This window comes from Melozone crissalis, unplaced genomic scaffold (assembly GCF_028551555.1).
Source record: "Melozone crissalis strain CALT ecotype California unplaced genomic scaffold, PUWL_Pcris_2 ptg000036l_1, whole genome shotgun sequence".
NCBI classification, from domain to species: Eukaryota; Metazoa; Chordata; class Aves; order Passeriformes; family Passerellidae; genus Melozone; species Melozone crissalis.
This window is the reverse complement of record NW_026535814.1, coordinates 3,798,419-3,821,593: the sequence shown is the minus strand read 5'-3', so window position 1 is coordinate 3,821,593 and position 23,175 is coordinate 3,798,419. Positions and strand designations below refer to the sequence as shown.

Sequence of the window (23,175 nt, the reverse complement as noted above, 5' to 3'; positions counted from 1 at the left end):
AGTGTCCGAGCCATTCTCCTTCACTTGCCCACTGCACAAATAAATGCGACTACAAGCAACATAGTGCTGATGAGGAACAACATTTTCCACGTCTTTGTGTGAGCATTCTATCAAAGACATGGGAAATGTTAAATATTCATTCTATAAATATATAGTGCCTTCTCTGTTGAATTTTGCAACATGCAATTAATTTACATAATATAATTTATTTTTTGTTAAGTATAACAAAAATGGATAGAAGGACTTTGCATTTCTGTATGTTTTTATTTAAAGACATATTTATAACATTAGCTTTATTAAGGGATAACAAAATACATAGGCACAAGCCTTTCCCAGGATTTTTATTCCCTTGAAATAAAAATCAACTGCTTGGTTTAAGTTTAGGGTCGCTGCCTCTGAAAACCAAAGAGAAATATGGCACAAGGCACATAAAAAAAAAATACTTGCAAGACAGTTTAACAGAGTGTAAATGATATAGCACATTTCTAAGATCACACACATCCAGATTTGTCAGGCAAGTAGAAGGTAGTAACACTCAAGATTCAGCCAATGTGGTTGTTTGGAATTTAACTGCTAGAAGGATTTAGGAACTGACATGCTTCTACCATAGTTTCCAGAACTGCTAATAAGGCCCTCGCCTGTTCACCAGGGAAGAATAACATACTTTCAGATATTTCTTGAAGAAGCTGTGGTAGTTTTCCAAAAGTTTCCAGCTCTTTAAAATACATATCTACCAACCAATGTCCAGAAAATGCATTTTTCATCTTAGAAGTATCACAAACCATTACTGGAAGTATATTTGAACAACCTATTGCTCGCAGAGTTACAGTCAGGGGTGTAGACAAATTATAAAGAGAACAAAAATTAATCAGCATCTTAATAAATGAAATCAAACACAGTTCTTTCTTCTGATTACTAAAATCTTGTTCTCTGCATTCATAGAAGTTTTCAATGCTCTCTCCTGGATAAACAATATTCAGAAGTTCTTCCTTTGCTGTGACTGACTCAACATAATCCAGTGGCAGTTTCTCATGGGAGTTCCTTTGCTCTAGAAGGACTGGCCCTTCAGGAAAAACACAAACATTATTAACAAGAGCACATTTTGTAATGAATTGGCAGCTGAACAAGATTTTTGGGTTGCTTACTGTCAGAAGCCAGGTGTTTAAGTTCCTTTTTTTTACCAAGTTATGTTAATGTAACTGATGACTTACACATTTGCAACACAAGATAGAACCTGCAGAGACCCTTTGTAACAATTTCTTTACAGTATTGTCTTAACTCGCATTGAGTATGCAAAAATAGAATGTTATTACTTTTGTAAAATTCTATTAGGTACTTTGTAGACTAGGTTATTTGCTGACATTGACTTCAAATTAAAGGCATGGTACTATGATGGTCTTTATTTTACTTTTCTGGATGGTGTGGCCAATCTTGCCTTATGCTGTACAGCAAGGTAAACTATTGGGCTAGGAATCCAAACCTTCCCCAACAACTGAGTTTAAAAATTTGATCTTAAAAGATTTCTGGAACACAAAACATAATTACTCTAATAAATAGATTTAAAGTAAGTAAATAGGAAATGTTTATTTGTTCAGAGCTAGTCTGAACAAATAAATCCTTTTAGTATTTCCTGTTTATTAGTACAAGGGACCTATTAATATTTAAAGAGCTTACACATCTCTTGGGAAGTTTAAGAAAGGATGCATCAGTAAGAAAAAATGAAGGCTGTTAAGTTACTACAAGTGTTTTTCAAATAGGAACACATCAGGAATCTTATATAAATTTGTATTACTATGCTAAAGTAATGATACCATATTAACATGAATGCCTCTTCAGAAATACATTTTAATGACAAAAGGTGAACTCCCACATTTTGTATCAGTAATAGATATTTTAATTTTGCTCAGATTAAAGCTGTATTATCATTATCATTATTATTAGTGATCATTAACTTCTGTGTTCTAAATTATTGAGCTAAGTAAATTCACACCGAATAGTTAACATGCCTTCTACCATGGGCCTGTCAGTTACTTGACAGGCCATAACTCAGAATGTGACAAAGGCACACACAGCCTTACACTTGCCAGAAAACCTTGATGAATGCAAGTGCAAGTAAAGCTCTTCCCCTACGATAACAAGACCATCCACTACCTGTTCTTCACAACAGCCTAGGAAAAATGCACATCTGTTAGTGCAATGCCTTTTCCAGTTGGGGAGCTGGGCTTACTATAATATTTGCCATTGCATCACTTTAGCTGATTGATGTGAGCCCAGGTATTGGTTGGGCATGTTAGATGCCAAGGTGACATGGCACAGTAGAGATATAAAACACCTGGGAGCTACAGAACTGAGACTCAGTAAACAGAGACAGAACTGCAGAAGGAATGTATTGATTATGATCTGGTGCTTGCACAACAGACACAGACACAGCCTTTAGGGGGCAGGAGAAGACTGTAAATACAGAGGGTCATATGGCAAGAATCTATTAAAATTTAGTTTCTCTACCTTAATTAATAGGCTGCCTAAATACACTCTTCTGCCTCATGACTAAGCACAGAATGATTTTCACTGAAAAAATCTGGGTTCGGCACATAAAACACAGTTTACAGTGACACAGTAGGGCAATGGTACAAATATTTCAAATACTCATTTTAGTAAATTAATTTAAATAAGGAAGAGTTGCTATCCAAGATGATTCTCTGTGGATATTTGGGTTTTTTTTAAAACATGCTAAATTAAATACATTGGTACAGTACATACTTCAAGATACAAATCTGAACAAAAAGTATTGTTTAAAACATTGTGTGCTTGCCTAAGGGGCAAAGTACTTTTTTAAGAAACTAAGGCATCTCTCTCACTATTATCCCTAAACAGAAGTTATCATGATTACAATATCAATTACTTTCTTCAACTAACAGTATTCAGAGACCATCACATCAATTTTCACAAATGCTGAAAAAAATTATGTTGAAATATATGAATATAGAGAGATTTAGCCAATCTGGGTTTGTGTTGTGGTAAAAATAGATCAAAACAATAGAAAATACTTTGCCTTGATTGGTGACTAGGTAATCTCTATTTTCATTAGTGGAGAATATAGTTGCAATGCATATGGTGTAAAATACAGGATAAAAAACACTAACATATTAGAAAAACATGTGGAAATTCTGGTTAATTTCATATTCAGCTGATCAAGGGAAGTGTGAAAATAGTATTATTTTTACTGTAAACAAACCAGCTAGGCTTAAAAAGTTCTAAAATATTTCATAATAACTTTGTATTTTAGAAAACTATCAAGAAAAACACTGAGAACTTCATATGGATTCAGAACAGAAGGTAATTTCCCTAAACTAGTTTAGCATAAATGCACTCACCCCCATGCTGAAGTAGCAGCTTGCCAATTTCTACATGTCCATTTGACAGTGCATCATGCAAAGGAGTCACCCCATCCACTTGACTGAGCAGGTCTACCTCTGGACAACGCTCCAGAATTTCACGGACACACACTGTGCTACCATGGTTACAGGCTTCATGCAAAGGCGTCCAGCCAGCATAATCTGAATTATAAATCAAGGGAAGTTTTAAAACAGCAGAAGTAGTACTGAAATGTTAATAATGTCATTCATTAGACAGGAAAACACTTTACTTTTCTAGTACTCATTACAGCTGGAATGGCAGCTTGTGATTTCAAAACAAGAAATTCTATTGAAAAAACATCTGAAAAAAATAGCATTTTTAAGAATCAGTAGAAAATGTGATGTTAAAATACACTTCAGTATTAAATCCATCTTACCTTAATGTTTGCTGTAAAGTCCTCACTTTGTGTTATTTAAAAAAGAAAGAGCTTCAGATTGTATAAAAACCTGTTACCAAACAGATACTAATATAGTTCTTTACGCGTCTTAATTTCTTAATTTTGTAGAGAAAATGAATAACTTACCTTTAACATTAATGTCTATTCCCGGCAAAGAGAGAAGCTGAATCAATCTCTCCACTTTGTTATTTCTGCAAGCTTTATGCAGGGCTGTCTCTCCTACCATAAAAAATTAATAGATTACACTAGACTAGACAAGATAGCAACTAAAGAAAATAATCAAAGGGTCTGGAACTAGGAGACCTGGTTATGTACCAGAAAACTCAATAATGAGTACGATTTTCCTTTATCCTTTTTAAACATCTTAAAAGAAAAAAAACCCCACGGAGCTTCTGTTCCACCAGAGATCCAGCAATGAAATTGTACTGCAAATGGTTTAACACAGGAATTATCTCCCCTCTAGTTCAAGGTTTAAAGCTTCAATCACACTATAAAAGCACCAAGTGATCACAAAACACCAAAAAATACTGGGTTTTGAAGCAGTAAAACTTTAGAGTGCAGTTGCCCTCCCTTAAATTTATTCATGAACCTACATTAAGATGTATGGTTCTTTTCACACAGCGTTTATAGCTTAATTCAAATGAATGTTTCTGGCTAAGCACAAGTGCCTCTACACACTCAAGTATAAATCAAAACTTCAGATCTATTAGCAGATGGTTTTCTGTTTCTCAATAGACTCTCTGACTTGGCTACAGTAAAGAAGGAGGGGAGAAAGAGGGAAATTAATAATAATATCAATATTAATAATAATAAAATTATTACTAGTAGTAGACCCTGGGGGAAAAAAAAAATCCCAAACCGTAGTACCATGTACAGCTGAAATAAGTGTGAAAAATTAAACGGCAAACAACTGAGAGCTGCTGCTTATGTATGTAAAGACACCACTAGCTTCTGTGCAATAAAAACTTCAGACACATTCTAAATGCTGTTTTCTTTTCCATAATTGATTAGCTCTGAACAAGAGCCAGAGGAAAATCCTGATACCAGGTAAAGATGATGAACCAAACATCTTAGAAATTCAAGATACTTTAAAAGCTAAGAGATCTACCCTAAGGTAAATTTACATGGAACATTTTGTTATTTTAATACCTTTACTATATAAATCTGCCAGCCCATTCTTTCAACAGAAGACACTACTTATAATTTCAGCAGGGGTGACTAGAACAAAAAGCAGGATTGGTTCGTTTGGTTCCACTTCCCTCCGCCCCCCCACCACCAAGTCTTTCAGCTCACTTCTCTTTGCAGAAATCAGATGTAATAATTCACATCAATTTTACTTGCAAAAGCAATAAAAACAAAGGGAACGAATTTTAAAAATGTATGGTCTGACTCTGTTGCTGAAGTTTTTTTAAACCTTTAAGGGGGTGAGGTCTTCTTTTGTTTGTGATATAATTCTGTTTTTAATTTTTTTAACAACTCCAGCTTGCTTTTGCCAGTTTTTTTTCTCCTGGGTGTCATATTAATAGAGTTGTAGGTAAATTTCTGATGATGAAGATGAAAAAGTAGTTTCAGCAAGCAATTCTGTAGTAAAGCAAGCCTCATGCAAAGTACAATTATTAAACTTGTATAGTAAATAGGAACTGAATTAATTACTGCAGTGCTGCTTTATTCCTTAGGTACATGAGTTCCAGTATAGTTAAAACAAAAGCCAAGTGCATTTCATAGCTTGGGCTGAATGCCTGGAAGAAAACAGTCCATATGCTTAAAACAGCTATGTAACATAGCATACTCCTCAGTCTTTGTTCACAAAATGTCTAGGACTCAGAGAGATGAAGACTGAATTATACTTGCAAATCAGAAGACGTTGATCCTACCAAGCACAGGTTGAGGTGGATTAGCAAAGTAAGGCAGGCATGACTGGAATGAGCTCACACAAACTGTACACTGTATTTAATGTATGGAAGGAGGAGGGTAATGAAAAAGGCAACTTTATTTTAACATATATACAAATTGCTCCTTTTAAACAGACATTGTAAAAGAGAAATGTGGACCATAAGAAAATAATTCTTGGGCCAGCATTCATCAGGATAAGTTTTTAAACATGAAGCTATAAATTCTAACCACTTTAAACTTCTTAACATAAATTAGATATGTAGAATACCTTTAATATTTCTCTTGTGTACCTCTTCAGCCAAAAAAGAACTCCCTTTGGTCTGTGCAGTCTGGACTTCTGTTTTTGCTCTAAGTTTATTAAAGATTAAGTCACTGAAAAGAAACCAAAGGGGACACATTTAAAATCAGTATTTCATACTTAATGTATGTGTACTTAATGGTTTTAAATGTGTACCTAAACGATACTTAGATTTAGCCATTTCAGCATCATATTGGAAATGTCTTAATTACGCAAGTTTTGTGACATTTAATTATAACCGTATTTAAAATAAAAATCAAATAGGATTGTCCACTTTTAAACTCTTTTTAAATGTAATTCCATGAACAATGAACTTCTGTATATACCCTGTAAATTTAATACTAGGCAAATAAAACTACATCAGTCTGCATATACACTGAAATTGCTGATCAAAGAGAAAAGGGGAAACCCCAGCCCAAAGGTGTTATGGGCTTACAGTGGAGCTTTCTGTCAGTTGAAGTAATTTGTAGACAACAAAACAGGTCACATAAAGTTCAAGAAATGTGTCAGGTCAGAAGCTGTCCCCCAAAGCAGAATAAAACTGGTGATGTTATAGGTATTACTTACGGTAGATCAGGCAGCACTTTGACTTGGTTCTGCTTATCGCCATTTAGCATCTGTAATGTCCTTTGAGACTCAGGGCATGGCTGTTGCCCTATTTTCTTTTTCTTTGCTTTGTGTTCCTCTGTCTCACGCATCCCTATCTCTCGCAAAGCAGGTGAATAGGAACAGACCTGTTGCAAAAGTAACATTTTATAAATGCAGAAATTTTCTTTTGTTACTCTTGCTGCAAAGCAGTCATCTTTATCCACATGTATCCATCTATATTCTTGATGTATATATGTTTTTTAAAATCTGATCCCTGAATGATTGTACATCTAGATTGTTTCAGTTTGTCTTTTGCATTCCTTTTCGACGTTTTTGTAATTCACTCTTTACACTGGCCTCAGTGAGTGGCTTGTGTCTCAGAAAGAAAATGGGAAGTTCTAGGCCTCTCTCAGGTTTCTGGCAGCTGAGAAAACCTGGATCTCTTTAGCTGGATATAAGACTTGAGTACAGTAAACTGACTTTCATGTATTAAAACAAAGTAGTTACAGACTTCCTGCTCCCAGGGAGCAATTTGGTTAAAGACAGACTCACTCCACTCCTTCATCTCTTCTGAGATGAGGGGTTGGATTAAGTCTTTGAGCATCGCAAAGGCAGTAAGCCAGTTATCCCTCAGGTGATCTCTATTAGGACAGCCTTGGCTGTTGCAGGTGTTAGCTTCTTTCCAGTAACACAGAGCTTCAAATCCACTTACCCCGGTCATTTTAAAAAGTCATCTAAGTTTCTACAGTTTGGCAAAAGCATAAGAAAAAAAGGCCAGTGAGAGGGATTCATCAAACACTCAACGATTATATTTGAAGAAAGATATTAAGGAAGGCTTTGAGTATTTAGCAGTTCACTGTAGATCTTGCAAGAAATGTACAGTAGGTGAGGAACACCTTACTTGCACCTTCGCTGTATATTTACCACTAGGGAGCTGTTGAACTCAGAGAAAAGCCAAGCAGATAAGATGCTGTATGAGAAGAACTGGAAAAACTGAAAAGTTTTTACTGTATGGAATGAGAAAGAAGACTTAGTCATACTAAGGAAAACAACAAAAAGCACATAGACTTGTTTCAAGCACTGTAACAATATTTAAGTAGTTGCAGAGAGTGATCAGTAGTCATGGTGATACTGAAAGTAGCAATTCTGCCCTGTATGAGGCAATATACATCAAATATTAGTATGCAGCTGGTTTATGATAAGAATTCTGACAGTCTTTTCTTCAACCTCTGTTTAAATGTGCTGTATTAAGAAACAATGACCTCTCTTCACAATAAATTCTTGAAAAATTTAGGAAAACTTATGTATGGGAAATGTACAAAGGTATAAATTTGGGTTTTTGTGACTCTACCTGTAGAATAGTAGAATGCAGACAAACAGCTATGGATTCCATATTCTGTTTAGTCATTAGTGTGAAGATTACTGAAATGAGACTCTAAATTAGGGCATGACATTACCATGTGATTGCCCTGATTTGCCTGCATCCTGACAGCAGTCATGAATTTCTTCTGCAGCTTTTACCATATTTTTCCTCACTTCAAATTGTGATTTGAAGGCAGGCAAAGGTTTGCGAGTAGGAGAAAATTTCTAAGAGAAGAATTTCATGGGAATACACTGAGAAAATCTTCAATGTAACAATTGCCTGGACCTATCTCTTCAAAAACCCTGAAGGAAAAGGTAGCTGAGAAAAATCACACTATATTTGGCATTCTCCTTAAGTACAAATGTAACACTGCAATCATTGTATCAGGGATTATTTTTACAAGCTTTCACTGTTGTTGCATTTTTTCACTTTCATGATAACTGCACGTAAACAGATACCAAGTGTGACAAATCCTCTGGCAAGAAAAATCTTACTATTGTTCTGGACCCAGATCTCAGGCAAAGGGAAATTTAAATGTATGGAACACATGGAAAGACAATGCAGGCAACAAGCATGACCTTAGACCACAAAGAAAAGATATATTTCAAGACTTTTATGAATCAAATTACTTGTAAAATACTGAAGTGTGATACATTTTTAAGGAGTTACTTACTATTTTCTGAAGAGAAAGAGGTTCTGTAGAAACAGTAATATTCCTATGTAAACACATTTGCTTGAAAATTGCTTCGGCAACAAACAGTTGAAGCCAGTCGGATGGTATGGCACAAAGAAACATTTTTAATTGACATACAGAAAAATCTGGATAAAAGCAATTGGAGAAAAAATAAGTAAGCCTAAAAATGAAAATACAGAAATCTACACACCTAGTTATCTAGAAGATAGATCTTCCAAGCTTTTTGCTCCTATTGCAGATTCAGAAATTTATTCTCCTCAAGAATTACTAAAATTCTTCACATGAAAATAGATTTTAACCATCATCTGGTAAGATGACAAGATACTGAGAGAATGTTAAACGTATTTTAGAAGACAAAGCATCACTTTTTGTGTGAAACTTTTTAAAACGCTCTTAATACAATGTTATAAAAGTTATGGCTTTATTTGGAGAATAAAATTTTTTTTTTTGTGAAGTTCTATAAGTGATCACCTTCTAAAACTCGAAGAGACACAAATTCAGGTAAGAGTTACAACACATGAACAAGAAATCTGCAAATAATGCAGGTGACCTACAAGCTCTACATTAAAAGTCACCATAAGCAAACAGCAACCCCATTCAAATGTACCAAATTCCTTATACTGTTTAAAAAAATGCCCCACAGAGTGGCAGAGAAACTTACATATCCATACAACACACATCAGTAGGTATCAGGCATACATCTGACCTACCTCTGTTTTGGAAAAGAAGACAGAAAGACTGATTTTTTTTTTCTTACAGTGGTAAGAATTTGTATTTTGATTCTAAGAAAATAATTTTGTCAAATTAACAACTGAAATGGTTGGAAAGTAAGACCTGCAGTGAGGAAGGAAATCTTTACCGTATTGGGGGAATCTTCTGTTCTGCTAAGAAGTGCTCATAAATTAACTGATCTGTAGACTCAAGCAAAAGAGAAACCCAAGTTTGAGAATACAGATGTTTGCTACTGTAAGTATAACTGAATTTAGAAAAACTCGCAATAATTTTGCTTTGAGTGCTGTGGATTGTACCAAGTGGCATAGGTCAAATAATCTCTATAAACAGACTGAATCCTATTCTTGTTTTCCCTTTTGTATACAGGAAATTAATGAAGTCTCACAGAAATACTTATCCAAGATTTTACCTATTATATGAGGGCTACAAAATCCATTGAAGTGGTACATATTAAAAGCTCCACTAATTTAAACACCATGAAGTTCGAACTGAAATGGCCTTCTAAGAACTAAGTCAGCCTAAAGAAGTTCTCATAATTTGCTTTCTGTAAAACTGGAGTGAAACAAATTGTCCAGAGATTAAGATTTTAGTGTAATTTCTTTTCATTATGGTTCTTCCCGAGTGTCCACGTAGAAGGCAGACACAATTTAAATGAAGCTTACATGTACCTGTTACCACATAAAATGATGATTGGAAAAGGAGTCAGGGGAAGCTTTGGTGGGAATTAATTTTGAAAATTAAATTAAAATAATTCAATACTTTCTTGAGATAATTTTGTCTTGCAAGCTCCTCAAATCCTTGCAGCTAAAAGTACAGATACTTCAACTGACATTCCATGTTAAATGATAATGGCTATTTGAGTCATGATGTTTCTGTTTACCTAGTCTATTTAATGAGGAGAAACTACAGTAATTCATGGGACTCAATGGAATTTTCTTCCATTCCCTCCATTAAGTCCAAGGATTTGGAAGAGACATTGAAATGTTTCAATTGAAGTTGTAGGAGTCAAACAGTTCACTGTAGGTTTTAGACTTATGACTGAAGTGTCTTTAGCAAGCTATTCATTTTCTGGAATGATAAAATTTGCCTGAGCTAAGTAAAGTGCCTCCAATTGCCTGTCTGAATTTAAGTTTTATTATGATATGCTTAAACTTCTCCTAGACTGACAAGAGAGCTCCAAAGACTTTTTCTTCCTCAAACTGTGTGGTCTTGCTTCCACACCAACATTTAGACATTTATTTAAAAGGGATTTTAATAAGAAAACCTGTTCTATTTGATCTTTGCTTGCCACCGACAGACATACACAAAATAAAATAGCTTCCTGCATATGTACACACCATGCAGTGCACAGCTGCAAAACAGGGTAAAAAACTATAAACCAAGGATTTTAATTAGGACTTAGCATCTGATTAGAAGAATTTTGAGAGGCCTTGCAAACACTCACCATCAGATGAAATGGCAAGGTAATGCGCCAAATCAGGCACTTGATGAAACACATTTCTGTCCATAAGCAAACCTGAGATGATCCAACAGTCCACTACAGTTCCAAGAATTGCATTTAATAGACCAGCAACTTCACTTCTGAAAGGCTAAATGGAAAAAGGCATAGGTGTATCTACTGATCTGTAATATATAAAAAATTCAGACTGATAATATACTCGAAATAACATAGAAAACTTTTTTAGATAAAAGCTCATTCTGCTGCCATGTCACTCCTTCACTGGCCTTTCTTCTGCTTAAAAGCTAACTATTGCAGCCAGATCACCAAAATTAGTGTCACTGATGCCATATCAATTAGGATTTGGCACTGGAGAAAACCAGGTTCTATGAAATCATCTGCAAGTATATGCAAAATGGTGGCAAAACTTACAATTGCAATGTGATTTCTTTTTAAATTAGATTTTGTTTAACCATAAGATTGCAAGTACTGCACTTATTCCACTGAACCTTGTGTTTAATTTGACAATTGCAAGGATCTTTTTCTCCCTACTCTATTAGTATTGCCTTTTTCTGAAGATTTCATCATGAAATAAAGCTCTTTTTGTGACTATGTATGTCTGTGCCAAAAGGGAGAAGTATGCAAAGTGTTAGTTTCCTCCACAGAAGAAATTTTGGCAGTCACTTTGCAAAGGGAAACTTTCTTCAGCTACCAAAAAAATTCAATAAGATGAGCAGCTGCAAATTTAGGAAAAAAGCCATCCTTCTGAATATTAGCTATACAGTTTTCTACCTTGAACAGGCAGACACACACATGCACAAAAAAACCAACAAAGAGAGAGAGAGAGAGAGAGAGAGAGAGACTATATCTATATATATGTATCCTTATGGGTCCCTTCCAGCTCTGCTTATTCAGTGATCCTGTGAAAATGGTCATAAACAAGTAAAGAAAGCTGAAGTGTACTTTCTTCAAGAGGCATCAAGACAAGGAATTTAGCTATCCAGACACCTCATTGAGATAGATGAATGCATTTTTCACCCATATGAGAATTTAATCAATACTGGTCAGGTAAAGCAGTGTTTCTAATGTTTGAATTAGTCTTTGCAAGGTCACATCTATCTACATACTTTTCTGAGCCATAGCAGAAATACTTTATAAAAGTTACTCTGAGATAAGTTATTCCTCTGATCACATGTACCACCAGATGTTTTGAGAGCACACCTTGAAAGAACACAGGCACCATAGTAGGAACACATGAAATTAATCTGACTGAGGGCTCTACCACAGATTTACTAGTTACACTAGAGCACCAGTTGACATATGGCATCTTGTGAAAGATAATGAGTGCCTGAAACTGGACAATTTTGGGTAAGAGACAAGCCAGACTTAATGGGTACATACTACAGTCAATGATTTGTCTGATACTCCTTTGAGAACAAAGTATGTTCAAGGTTGGTTTAAAATAATTTACTAGGATTCATTAGGAGCTGAAAAGCACCAAAACTAGTTTGAGCATCAATATATCAAACAGATGTAAATATGAACAGTGGAGATGGTGACATAAATAATAATAAAAATATTATAAAGCAATTGGTTGAAAACTACACAAATACTGTCCCTATAGTTAACAATTACTTGTCACTCAAAAGAAAATAAATGAACACAACTACAAATAAACACGGTGTGGGGTGAAAGCATAATCTCCATCACTCCAGATTTTTAAGACTGGCCGGACAAAGTCTGTTACAAACGTCATCTCCGAGACTCCTTGCAGGCCTACTTCCTCCTACTTTCTTAAACTCTACTTGATTTGGTTTGCCCTTTCCTTTATTATGTCATAATACTTTAATATAGATGAACTGTGAAATCTCATAATGAAAAAAACCCTGAGAACACAGATATGGCATGTCAAAAACCTGAAAGTATAATTTTTAAAAGAAAGTTTAAATATTTAAAAAGGTGCATTTGCACTATCTTCTGAGGATTTGGGAACAGAAGCTGAAGAATAATTTAAAATACCTGAAATGCATTTAAATTTCCCTTAAGCATGTATATCTCCTTATCACTGGACCCCAAAGCTAAATACTGGGTGAATAATATCATTCCACCAATAGTTCTTTACTGGAAATAAATTTCACAAACACAGTAAATAAGCACTATTTTGACAAAAGTTAAGTGACAGGATCAAGGACATATAGATGTAATCCGAGGTAGACAGGGATGTAAAACACAAGTATTTACATTCTCTTTAGGGTTTCTAAATCACTACCTTAACTAATTCCTTTATGAAATACTTTTTAAAAAAAGGGTGGGGGTGAAAGCAGACATTGAGAGAACAGACTAAAATAATGACTGTTAATATCGCAAGTATTAATAATTTTTCACAGTCAGATATATAGTGAATATTAAATGCAGCTGGTACTCTAGCTGCATCTACATTTGCCCAGCCAAGTACCTCTGCATGCTGACAAGATAAGCCAGATACTGCCAACTAGTGTAGGCTTGGTTGGCATTTTTGTAAAAGAATAGTAGGGCAAACCAAGAGCTTCTCCTCAGTATTTAAAATAAATAGTTCAATGCTACAAATGAGAGAGAGGGAAATTCGCCTAATTTCCTGAAAGGACCATATGTTCTAAAAATGTTTAAATGTTAACATGTTAGAAGTATTTTCAATTTCAACCACGAAACAATACACAGTAATGAAAACATATGTACTATTAAAAAGGAAAAAAAAAAACCCAAGCATTTCCATTAAACTTGGAATTTGCTACCATGTATGACAGTGCCAAGACCTCTTTTTCCCCACTCTGCTCCTAGATCAAGAAGCTGGGAGGGGCATCAGCCGAGACAGATGACCCAAAATGACCAAAGGCATTCTGAACACTGTGCTCAGCAGTAAAAGCTGGGTTAAGGAGGAAGGGAGAATGTCTGAAGTGATGGTGTTTGCCTTGCCGAGCAAATGCCATGTCTCATGAAGCCCTGCTTTCCAGAAAGTGACTGAACATGTGCCTGCTGATGGGAAGCACTGAATGGAATCCTTATTTTGCTTTGCTGGTGGTTAAGTATTTATTTCACTTATTAAACTGTCTTTATATAATGTCATGCATTTTTTAGTTTGTCCTTCTGACTCTCTCCCTCAACCCAATGTAGGGTGGGGACTTACCTGCCAGCTGAGATTGACCCACTACACCATGTACAGCTAATTAAGTAATATGCAGTGAAACCTCTTTTCAAAATTCTCTTCCTTGTTCTTATTGTTGAAAATCAAAGCTATCTCACTAAGAAAAGCATAGAAGTGGGAAGAAGCTATTGACTGTGTTAGCATACAAAGGTCACATCACTTCAACTGATATCTGTTAGCTTAGCAAATGCAATTCCCACATTGTGGTTCCATTTAATGCTTTGTCAAGTCAAATACAGTGCTACGGTGGCAGAAGTTTCACAGTGTGTTTTTACACATGAAAGTTCTTATAGGAAAATTAATTTCAACTTTTTAACTTTGAATTACTGAGTTATTTTAGAACTCTAAAGAAGAGGGTTTTTTCATGTGCTGTAAATGTAGTACTCCACAAATGCCTAAAACATACTTCCAAAAAAACTACTGCAAGTGACAGACCAGAAAGACATTTGGTTCTACACCACACAAATTTATACTATGCAACTAAAAAACCTGAATGAATGCCTTTGTCACCTCTTTGTCAGGCTATGTAAGACAGCTTTTTTTAAAAAAATCCTCACCAGTATTATCAGGGATGAAAAGCATTTCTGATACCATCTGTGGCATTGTGAAAAACCATGCAATAGCTCAATGCAACTAGAAGTGTTATAAGCAAAATACACATTCCTTGGTAAAATCTGAAACTGAATTAAGAAATTCGATTCAAGGAACTTTGACCAGGAACTCCCCCATCAAACCTGTTTAAGTAATATAACAAGCAATATATGTTAATTCATTTTAGAATTATATTAAAAATTGATTTGATGAGCTCAAATAATAGGAAATCTTTTAGGTTCTTTGGCAGCGCCTTTTTAACTACAAGAATAGTCTATCAATATTATTCCACTATGTTGCCCAAACAGGTTAACCCAGTGAGGACATCCAATTTCCTGTCACTATTTTTATTCAGCTACTTCTAAAATAGAGCATATTCTAACTCCAGAAAACAAATGCACTCAACTTTATGCTTTGTTTTTCACTTTGTTTTGGACTGCTCTTTTTACATGGTATGTTTACACACATACATAATTTTGCAGCAAGTCAGCACTAGAAGAGAGGAAACATACACAGATATTTTCCCTGCACTCCAGCGCTCTTTGTTGCAACCTCTTTGAATCACAAAAAGAGAGAAAATGATCCTAAAAAGCTAAAAAAATTAATAACTGCTCTTTCTAATTTTACCAGTTAGAAAATATTGTATTAGATTTGTTCAAAGAAAGAATTTAGTTAAAATTATTCATCTGTTTCCACTTAAAGATATTTTCACTGAAAAACTGTGCAGAAGTTTGGTATATCAAAACATGGATGTTTTTTTCTTCCCACAAGCTAACACACTTAGGTGCACTGAAAAATATGGTCCATCACCCCTCTGCAATGTGCAAAAGCACAAACCACACGCAGAGAGTAACAATATCCAAAATAATTTCTTTCATTTAGCTTTCTGAATGGCCCTACATGCCTCTTGTCTAGGTGTTACCTCTTAAACAAACAGTTTTAATGAAACAAAACTGGTAACAAGGACTCACACCCTCAAACTGAAGACAGGAAGGACAATTTTGCACCCTGCATGCTACCTCTAATGACATGGATATACGGCGTATTTATTTATGTATCTATGAAATCACAGAAAAAGGAAGGAGAAAACACAGTTCTGTCTGCACAGCTAGGGAGGTTTCACTCTTCTGATTTTCTGAAAGACAGTTTAAACTGTGTAATGGAATTCTAAAATTAGTCTGAAAATACAGAAAAACATCAAGCTTTAGTATTACAAGATTGAGAGTGAATGAAGGGACAAATGAGTTGGATTAAAAAAATATGGTATTTTGGTTTAGAATTTATTTTTGCCAAAAATGCAATGGGAAAGAAAGTGCAATAAATAAATAAATATGAGGAACAAAGCTGTTAGAAAAAAACACAATACACTACCAATACTATGAGACAACAAGCTGCTTTTTAAGGCTAGAATTCATCTGTGTAGGATAGTTTACACTACAGTGTGTAAGATCAAAGTAAGAAAGCAACAGACATCCATGATTTGTGCTGAAACAACAATTCTGATATATATGTATATAGAGCAAATAGAATCTAAACAAGAGGCAGATCTCTGTGGTTTATGTTGTGTGTGGAGATTAAGCTTATTTTATAAGCTTATATTTTTCATATATGTAGTACAGTCTGACAGAAGTGATTATTCTGCCAATGCAAAGAAAGGTTCATGAGAAAGGCATGGCTTACAGTGCTGGAACCTGTAAAAGGAAGGCATAGCAAAAAAACCTAAATGGTACCTCAACTTCAACTGCAGATTCAAAACCAGGAAAAATATGAAAGCAGTGTCATTTTCCAAAGAAACAGAATGGCTACTGACACCGACTGCATGTAAGCCTGCTTGCTGCTCAGTACCTTTGAAAAGATAGGTTGCTTAAATATAAATATGGGTATAGAAGCCTGATTTTAGGCAGTTTTAAATATCTTGACCGAGGATAAAAAGCAGCACTGTTTCACAATGTCTTGCTTTGATAGCCCTCAAAAAAGGTAGGAGGTCTGGCTAGGTAAGATGATTGAAGCTCTCATTATGTTTAATCTTTTTGCTTTCATAGCATAATGAATAACTACTTGGTATTATATTGAAAGTGCTTTTTTCTCCCTGAAATACTTGATTTTCTATTGTTCTGTTACTGTGTGGAAAAAGTGAATGGAGTTCCTATTTATTCTGTGCTCTCACAATAATTTAAAAGAGAATGCAGAGACAGCAGTTAGGTTTTATTTTATGTGAGAATCTAGAAGTCAAAGATGTTTTACAAGGCCTCTCGCTTCTGAAAAGAAATAGGTGGTATAGAGGACACTTAGTATCTTTCAGGTCAATGTCCTGCTGGTCAGCAGGTCACAGAATAGCAATTAAGTTGCTTCAATTCCATTTTTATGCTAAGTCCTAGGAAATATTCCAAATGAAACTAAAAGACTTAGAAAGAAAACCAGGGCATTCTATTACAATAAAACAATGCATACCTAGCAAACAACAAAAAAAAAGTATTAGTTTTTTTAGGTTTCTCTTTCAAACGTTCCCTGAATCCTGTCACTGTAAAATAAGATAATCACTTCTTTCACTACACCATATTGTTTGAGAGAACAAGCTGGTGTCTGTAATAACTACAGTAATACCTGCTGGTAAGGGCATGTGAACATCTGAATGTAGCCAACAAGCTACTCAGGACTCGTTTCTTCTCTACATATCTATATAAGAATCTTATGGATCAATTCATTTCTTTAGTGGAGCAAAAACCAGCACGCTTCACAACAAAAGGCCGCTATAACAAGCAGCTGTTATACTTACATATAATTCCTCACAAAAGAATGAACAAAGGGAAGCCTTTAAAAATATATGTCAGTCTTCATTATTTTAAAGTATAAAATTCACACTCACATCATTTTTTCCATTTAATTCTCTATGGGAAAATATGACCCAATCTGCTAGAATATTTATGTGTTTGGTAAAAAGCACTGCGGTTCCACTTTCAAGCAAGAATGTCTTCAGAAGAACTGTCTGTGGCAAGGCTTGTTGATGCTGTGAATTCGTTCCTTCAACCAAACTGAAAAAAAACAAAGTGAAAAAAACCTAAAGCTTTATGCCACTTTGATTATTATAGTTACCACACAGAAACCTTGTCTTCATTCAAAATACACACAGATTTGGCAATTTTTAACTATGGAAGGACCAGATACAATTTCTGATACAGTGTAAGTACAATGATGATGACTATTACTATTATTATTATTAGACCTGGGGAATTCTAGTAATGTGTCGCTATTTACATAAAGTAAAGGCCATCATTTCTATAGAAAGGCAAAGCAAAACCTAGACTTCTTTTATACTTCATAAACCAAGGAAAAGTAATAGTCTCCCTAAGATAACAGAGAGATAATAGTTATTGAATTTTTTTAAAAAATCAAACATATACATCAGTATATTCAAAATGCTGCTTGTCTACCTTAAAGAATGAATAGCAAAGTACTGCAAATTTAGAACTACCACTTAAAGAGCAAAATTAAATGCATCCTGTAATAACAACCTGGAAAAAGAAACATGTCTTAAAACATGATTATAAAAAAACCTATGAATTTACAATTAAACAAGCTAAGAATTGAGAAATATAAATAGAATTGCTAAACTGCTTTCTAGAACAGTATCTTATCAAGGATATATACAAATCAGGATACAAGCTGCTATAAATAAATGAGTGCATATATTATTCTATAAATCCCACCTTTTTGTCAGAAACTCTACTTCACCTTTTACTAAATCAAAGAAAAACTTCAATAATGTTTTATGAACTATCCTCAGTTCATCTTCTGTCCCTGAAACTGTGACCATATGACAAGCTGTTTCACAATAAAGGCAAGACCTGAAAAAAAAAATAAATGAAAAATTCTATTTGTATGACAAAAATAACAGATAATCTATAGGCAAAAAAGTCAGCTTTGAATCTGGTCTGTTTTGACTAGGAAATAGTTTGCTCCCCAGTAACAGACAACAACATGTTTGTGACTGAGCTTCTGCGTTCCAGGTGAAGATTTTGTATTATAGAGTAAACAAAATAATTTAACTGGATTTCATTTTTCTGTTTCTACTTGAGATATTGTACAATTACTATATTAAATATAACTTATTTAAAATCCTTTAAATACAAGATAATTTTGGAGTATTTCGTAGACATGGTAACATCCTTCTGTTCAGATAATAGTTCATATATACTACTTGACACAACTACAGATTGTCAAACATGACGCAGATAATTCTGAAGTAACATGCAAACACAATTTTTGTCCAAAATTTTGAGTACTAGAACCAGGTATACAACTCCTGGGTATTCCCATTCTCCAGGAAGTACTACAAGACAAAATTTTTCATCTAAAAGACAAATTCTCTTTCATGTTCTTCAAAATATGCTTACAATCACACACATTCACACATCTGTAATCATAATTGTATCAAAGTATTTAAATATTACGTGAGGTTTTATCATAGCCACAAGAAGAGCTGTAGTTACTTTTCCAAATGAAGAATTAATTTCTGTTGATGTAAATTACAAAAAGTAAGTTCTCATGATAAAGCAGAGACTAACTATCCAAACTTGTCTTTGTAGATGTAGACAAGATAAAATCAGACATCTTGAAAAAGATGGTAAAGGTTATATTTAAAATCAAACATGAAACTTCACATTTGGTAAGATAAGCCTTGAGTTTGCTTTGTAACTGCAGATATATGTGTGTGCATATGTTTATATGTATACACACAGCAGCAGCAAGAGTATACAGATTACTATACTCTGTAAAGAGCGTAAGAAATAATTTTTAAAAAACTAGCAAAGCTAAGAAAATGTACTTATTTTTCTTTCAAAAAATTTCATCTGCCTGTGATGAAATGTGAAATGACCAAATCTGTTACAATTCTAGACTGTCACATACTGGTAACATGTTCTGTTGTAAAACAGCATGTCGTTGCAATAGAATGCCCTCTCTCCTCTGCTTCCTTGGGTTTGGAGTAACATAACTATTGCATTTGGTACCTCATTAATCTTCCTTACCTTACAAGTATCTCTATCAAGGACCATGTACCTTTCTTACAGATAGGACACTGAAGGAGATCTAAGTAATACTTCAACATCGATGGGGACTTCCAGGGAGGTTCACAATGAAGAGCAAGGTAAAAAACATTACAAAGTTTGGCAAAAAATATTGTATCAGTGTTTCCCTGTAAAAAAAATGAGAAAATAATATTGGCTCCAGGCCAGTCAAAGATCTCTATCTATATTCACTAACAGTTAATTTATTCTCTTTAATCTTTACAATCTCAAGTGACCACATTTAATCACTAAAATAACATGCGATTTAATGCACAACTCCAAGGAGAAAAATACACAGTGAAATTTAAAAAAAATAGGGAAGAGAAAAGGGAGAACTTGCTCTAGTGTGATATGCTAGTTGAATGCACCACTGTTTAGAGCAAACCTTGTTCTCAATCGATCTCTCTATCCGTAGCGTACCAGCATAGTGCTGTTTCTAAAAGTAACAAAAAATATTTCTGGCCAAGCCTTCCACAATATTTAGAGCATTACATTCATTTGACTTGCAAATAAATACTAATTTGAAAAAACCCTTTTTAAAATCCTTTCTTATTTTTACAACCACATTGATGAGCACAAAAAGAAGGGTGAATGGATCACTAAGAACTTCTAAATACTATGTCAGAAGCAAAGATCATAATACTTCCACTTATTTCTTTTATTTTTAATACTACTTTAGTCTTCATCTCTCACCAATAGGACATATTTTAGAAGAGGATGAAGAAGTTGCACAGGAGGTGCACTGTACATTTGGCCGGCAGCAAGTTCTGTGACTACATCCTGAAGTAAGTCCTCTTCCACTAGTCCTTGAAGTATAGACCAAGTGCCCCTGGACCAGCCAGTACTTTTAACCTAGAAATGAGATATCATTGTGGGGGGAAAAAAAAAAAAAAAAAAAAAAAAAGCTTACATTAAAAAAACCTTTTAACCAACCAAGTTAACTAACACAGGATATCCCTAACTAAAAAGTTGGTATTACATATCCTGGTTCCTGATAGGACAGAACTTATTCTTGCAGTAGCCACAGGGGACGCGACTGAGACATGGAGGTTATTCTATACCACCTTACATCCCTGCCAGGGCAGGGGGAAAGGGACTCTCATTTCCAAGCAGAAGGAGTCCTTCCAGTCAAGAAAATCTTAATGGCACAGGACTTCCATCTTATACTCTGACACTCATGACAGCAAAACTCCTAACAGCTTTAGGAGAACCCAGACAGATGCAATAGCTTCCATGAGATGCTGTATTCACTCTGCAATTTCCCTGTTTCTATCTGTACTTTCAGCTCTCCAAAGATCACGAATTAATGACACTAATGAGCTACTGAAGGTCTCAGGTACATTGCTATTTATATCTTTCCTCTAGTTCAGATTCAAGCCAAAGCTGATGCCTAAGCAAATTGCAACTGTACTGCTGAGTGAAGCACGACTTTCTTCTGCCACGTAACTGCTCTTTTGAAATAGAGCTTTTTTGTCTGACCATACAGCCTGAGGCTCTGGTAAACTCAAATTTCTCCTAATTCTGAGATAAGAGGCACAGCTGAGAAAAGCTGGGTCAGACTGATTGGGCTGCTGGGAATTAAAGAGTTACATAAATTTATTGTTGCTTTAGTCTCTGGTAACTTGTAGATTTTATGATCTCAGCCAAAAATCCTGTCTCCTAATGTGCATTAATAGAACAGTTCAGATAGAATTGTTATAAGAACACTGAGTCCAACTATTAACAGCACTACCAAGCCCACCACTAAACCATGTCCGTAAGTGCCACTTGTACTCATCTTCTAAATCCCTACAGGATGATGACTCCATTACTGCTCTGGGAAGACTTTTCCAGAGCTGGACAACCCTTTGCAGGGAGAAATTTTCCTACTATCCAATCTAAATCTCTTACTAATTGTTTTAGTATTAGTTTATATTTTAAATTGACAGAGATTTTGAGTCCAGCTGTGGATTAGAAGTCTAAAGAATATACTGTTATTAGATAGCTACCAAAAATGTTCCAGTAATAAGATAAAAAACACTAGGAGCTCTGTTCAAACATGAAAAAAATTCAGAAAGAAATTATAATCATGGTTAAATCACAGTGAATAAACTAAAATCTCAGTGAATAAACTCCACTTTAGCATTAGATATTTTGTGTCTTGCAAATGTCTCGTATCTCAGGTTCCTAATGTAAGCCATTGTTACATTAACAATAAATAAAGCTACTCATGTAGACAATTTTCTTTTAATCAAGTCTTTGTGCATCTGGTGTTTGCAACTCACATTTATTTCAATCTTCTCATTCATATATTAACTATTAAAATCTCCACTAAAATTTCCTTTGGAAATAAAGGTTGCATTCATACTTTTGTAATGTTAATTACATGCAAACAGCACATCTAAAGAGCAATTGTGAACTGTTTAATGACAGTTAAAGAAGAACAACTTGGCCACCTGGATTTAGGATGTAAGACTGTATTTGGGTGTGTGCAAGCATGTTACCACTGACCTTCACTTGGTGATCACACTAGGATCCAGCTTTATATATTGTGACTGAAACATTTATTTACTGAAAATTCTGTACTGGAAGAAACAGTACCATTGGTGCACTATTTTGAAAATACACTGAAATAAAGATGTTTTGGGAAGACTGAGGTACATTTTGCATAGCATTCAAATCAAAGAGAAACTAGAGACTGGTTCATCACATTTCTAAGAGGTAAAGAAGGATGATACAAAACTGAGGCAATAAACTTTTGTCAGTATCAGGAGACCTATTATTGAAGAGACTTAATAAGCTGTCCAAGCTTCACTGGCCTGCACTCTGATGAGGAATCAGAGTTTCTTGTGAAGCACTGCTGGTGCAATCATTAGCACTTTGAGCAGAAACAAATTAAATACGACAACTGACAAAATATGAAAACTGATAAAAGAGAAATAAATATTTTTGGGATGACGATGGAACAGAACACTTAGCTGTGATAAGCCTTCCTAGCAGATGCAAACTGATATGACAAAATACAATAGGCATATCTAACATGTTAATTTAGTTTGTAGGTTTGATTTTACTTCATTAGTATTATTGGAAATGTTTACTGGAGCTGCTTCTAAAAGTCATAAATATACTTACAATAGAAGACACATAGTATATAAAGGCTAGCAATGGATATTGCATAAAGCAATAAAAGTGACAGAACAGTAAGAGAAGTATTAGGCTTAAAATTTCCAAGCAAAAAATGATATTATTCTTAAGAGTACAGAAAATCAATTTCAGCTTACATGTGTTAAGAGAGGTAATTTTTAATCCAATTAATTCAATAAACTACACACTAAGATTAAATTTCAATGCAAACCTCTTGCAGAACAGAAACACACATAGCACTTTACAGATCAGTGATGGTGTTGGACCATGACAAAAGTATTTTACTCCTCATGTTTTCAAAAAAATTTTTTTCTCCTTCCTTCCTTATTGTCAATAGAAAAAAATCAGAAAAAGACTGGTTTCAAGTAACTATTTATGTAGAATGGCTCATGAA

The 23,175-nt window shown here is 34.6% G+C and overlaps 1 protein-coding gene across 2 annotated transcripts in view; it reads right to left on the bottom strand.

The window, feature by feature from the left end:
- Positions 1 to 350: 350 nt before the first annotated feature.
- The window catches only part of SLF1 (SMC5-SMC6 complex localization factor 1), a 34,063-nt gene continuing 11,238 nt past the window's right edge, over positions 351 to 23,175 (bottom strand). For both annotated transcript variants that reach the window (XM_054283550.1, XM_054283552.1), the window contains exons 8-18: positions 20,352 to 20,510; positions 19,620 to 19,786; positions 18,300 to 18,437; positions 17,459 to 17,624; positions 10,827 to 10,971; positions 8,630 to 8,775; positions 6,573 to 6,739; positions 5,976 to 6,079; positions 3,941 to 4,033; positions 3,375 to 3,557; positions 351 to 1,063 (exon numbers count right to left, since the gene is read on the bottom strand). In XM_054283550.1, coding sequence (XP_054139525.1) covers positions 567 to 1,063; positions 3,375 to 3,557; positions 3,941 to 4,033; positions 5,976 to 6,079; positions 6,573 to 6,739; positions 8,630 to 8,775; positions 10,827 to 10,971; positions 17,459 to 17,624; positions 18,300 to 18,437; positions 19,620 to 19,786; positions 20,352 to 20,510 — 1,965 coding nt within the window. In that variant the 3' untranslated portion in view covers positions 351 to 566. The remainder of the gene's footprint in view (positions 1,064 to 3,374; positions 3,558 to 3,940; positions 4,034 to 5,975; positions 6,080 to 6,572; positions 6,740 to 8,629; positions 8,776 to 10,826; positions 10,972 to 17,458; positions 17,625 to 18,299; positions 18,438 to 19,619; positions 19,787 to 20,351; positions 20,511 to 23,175) is intronic.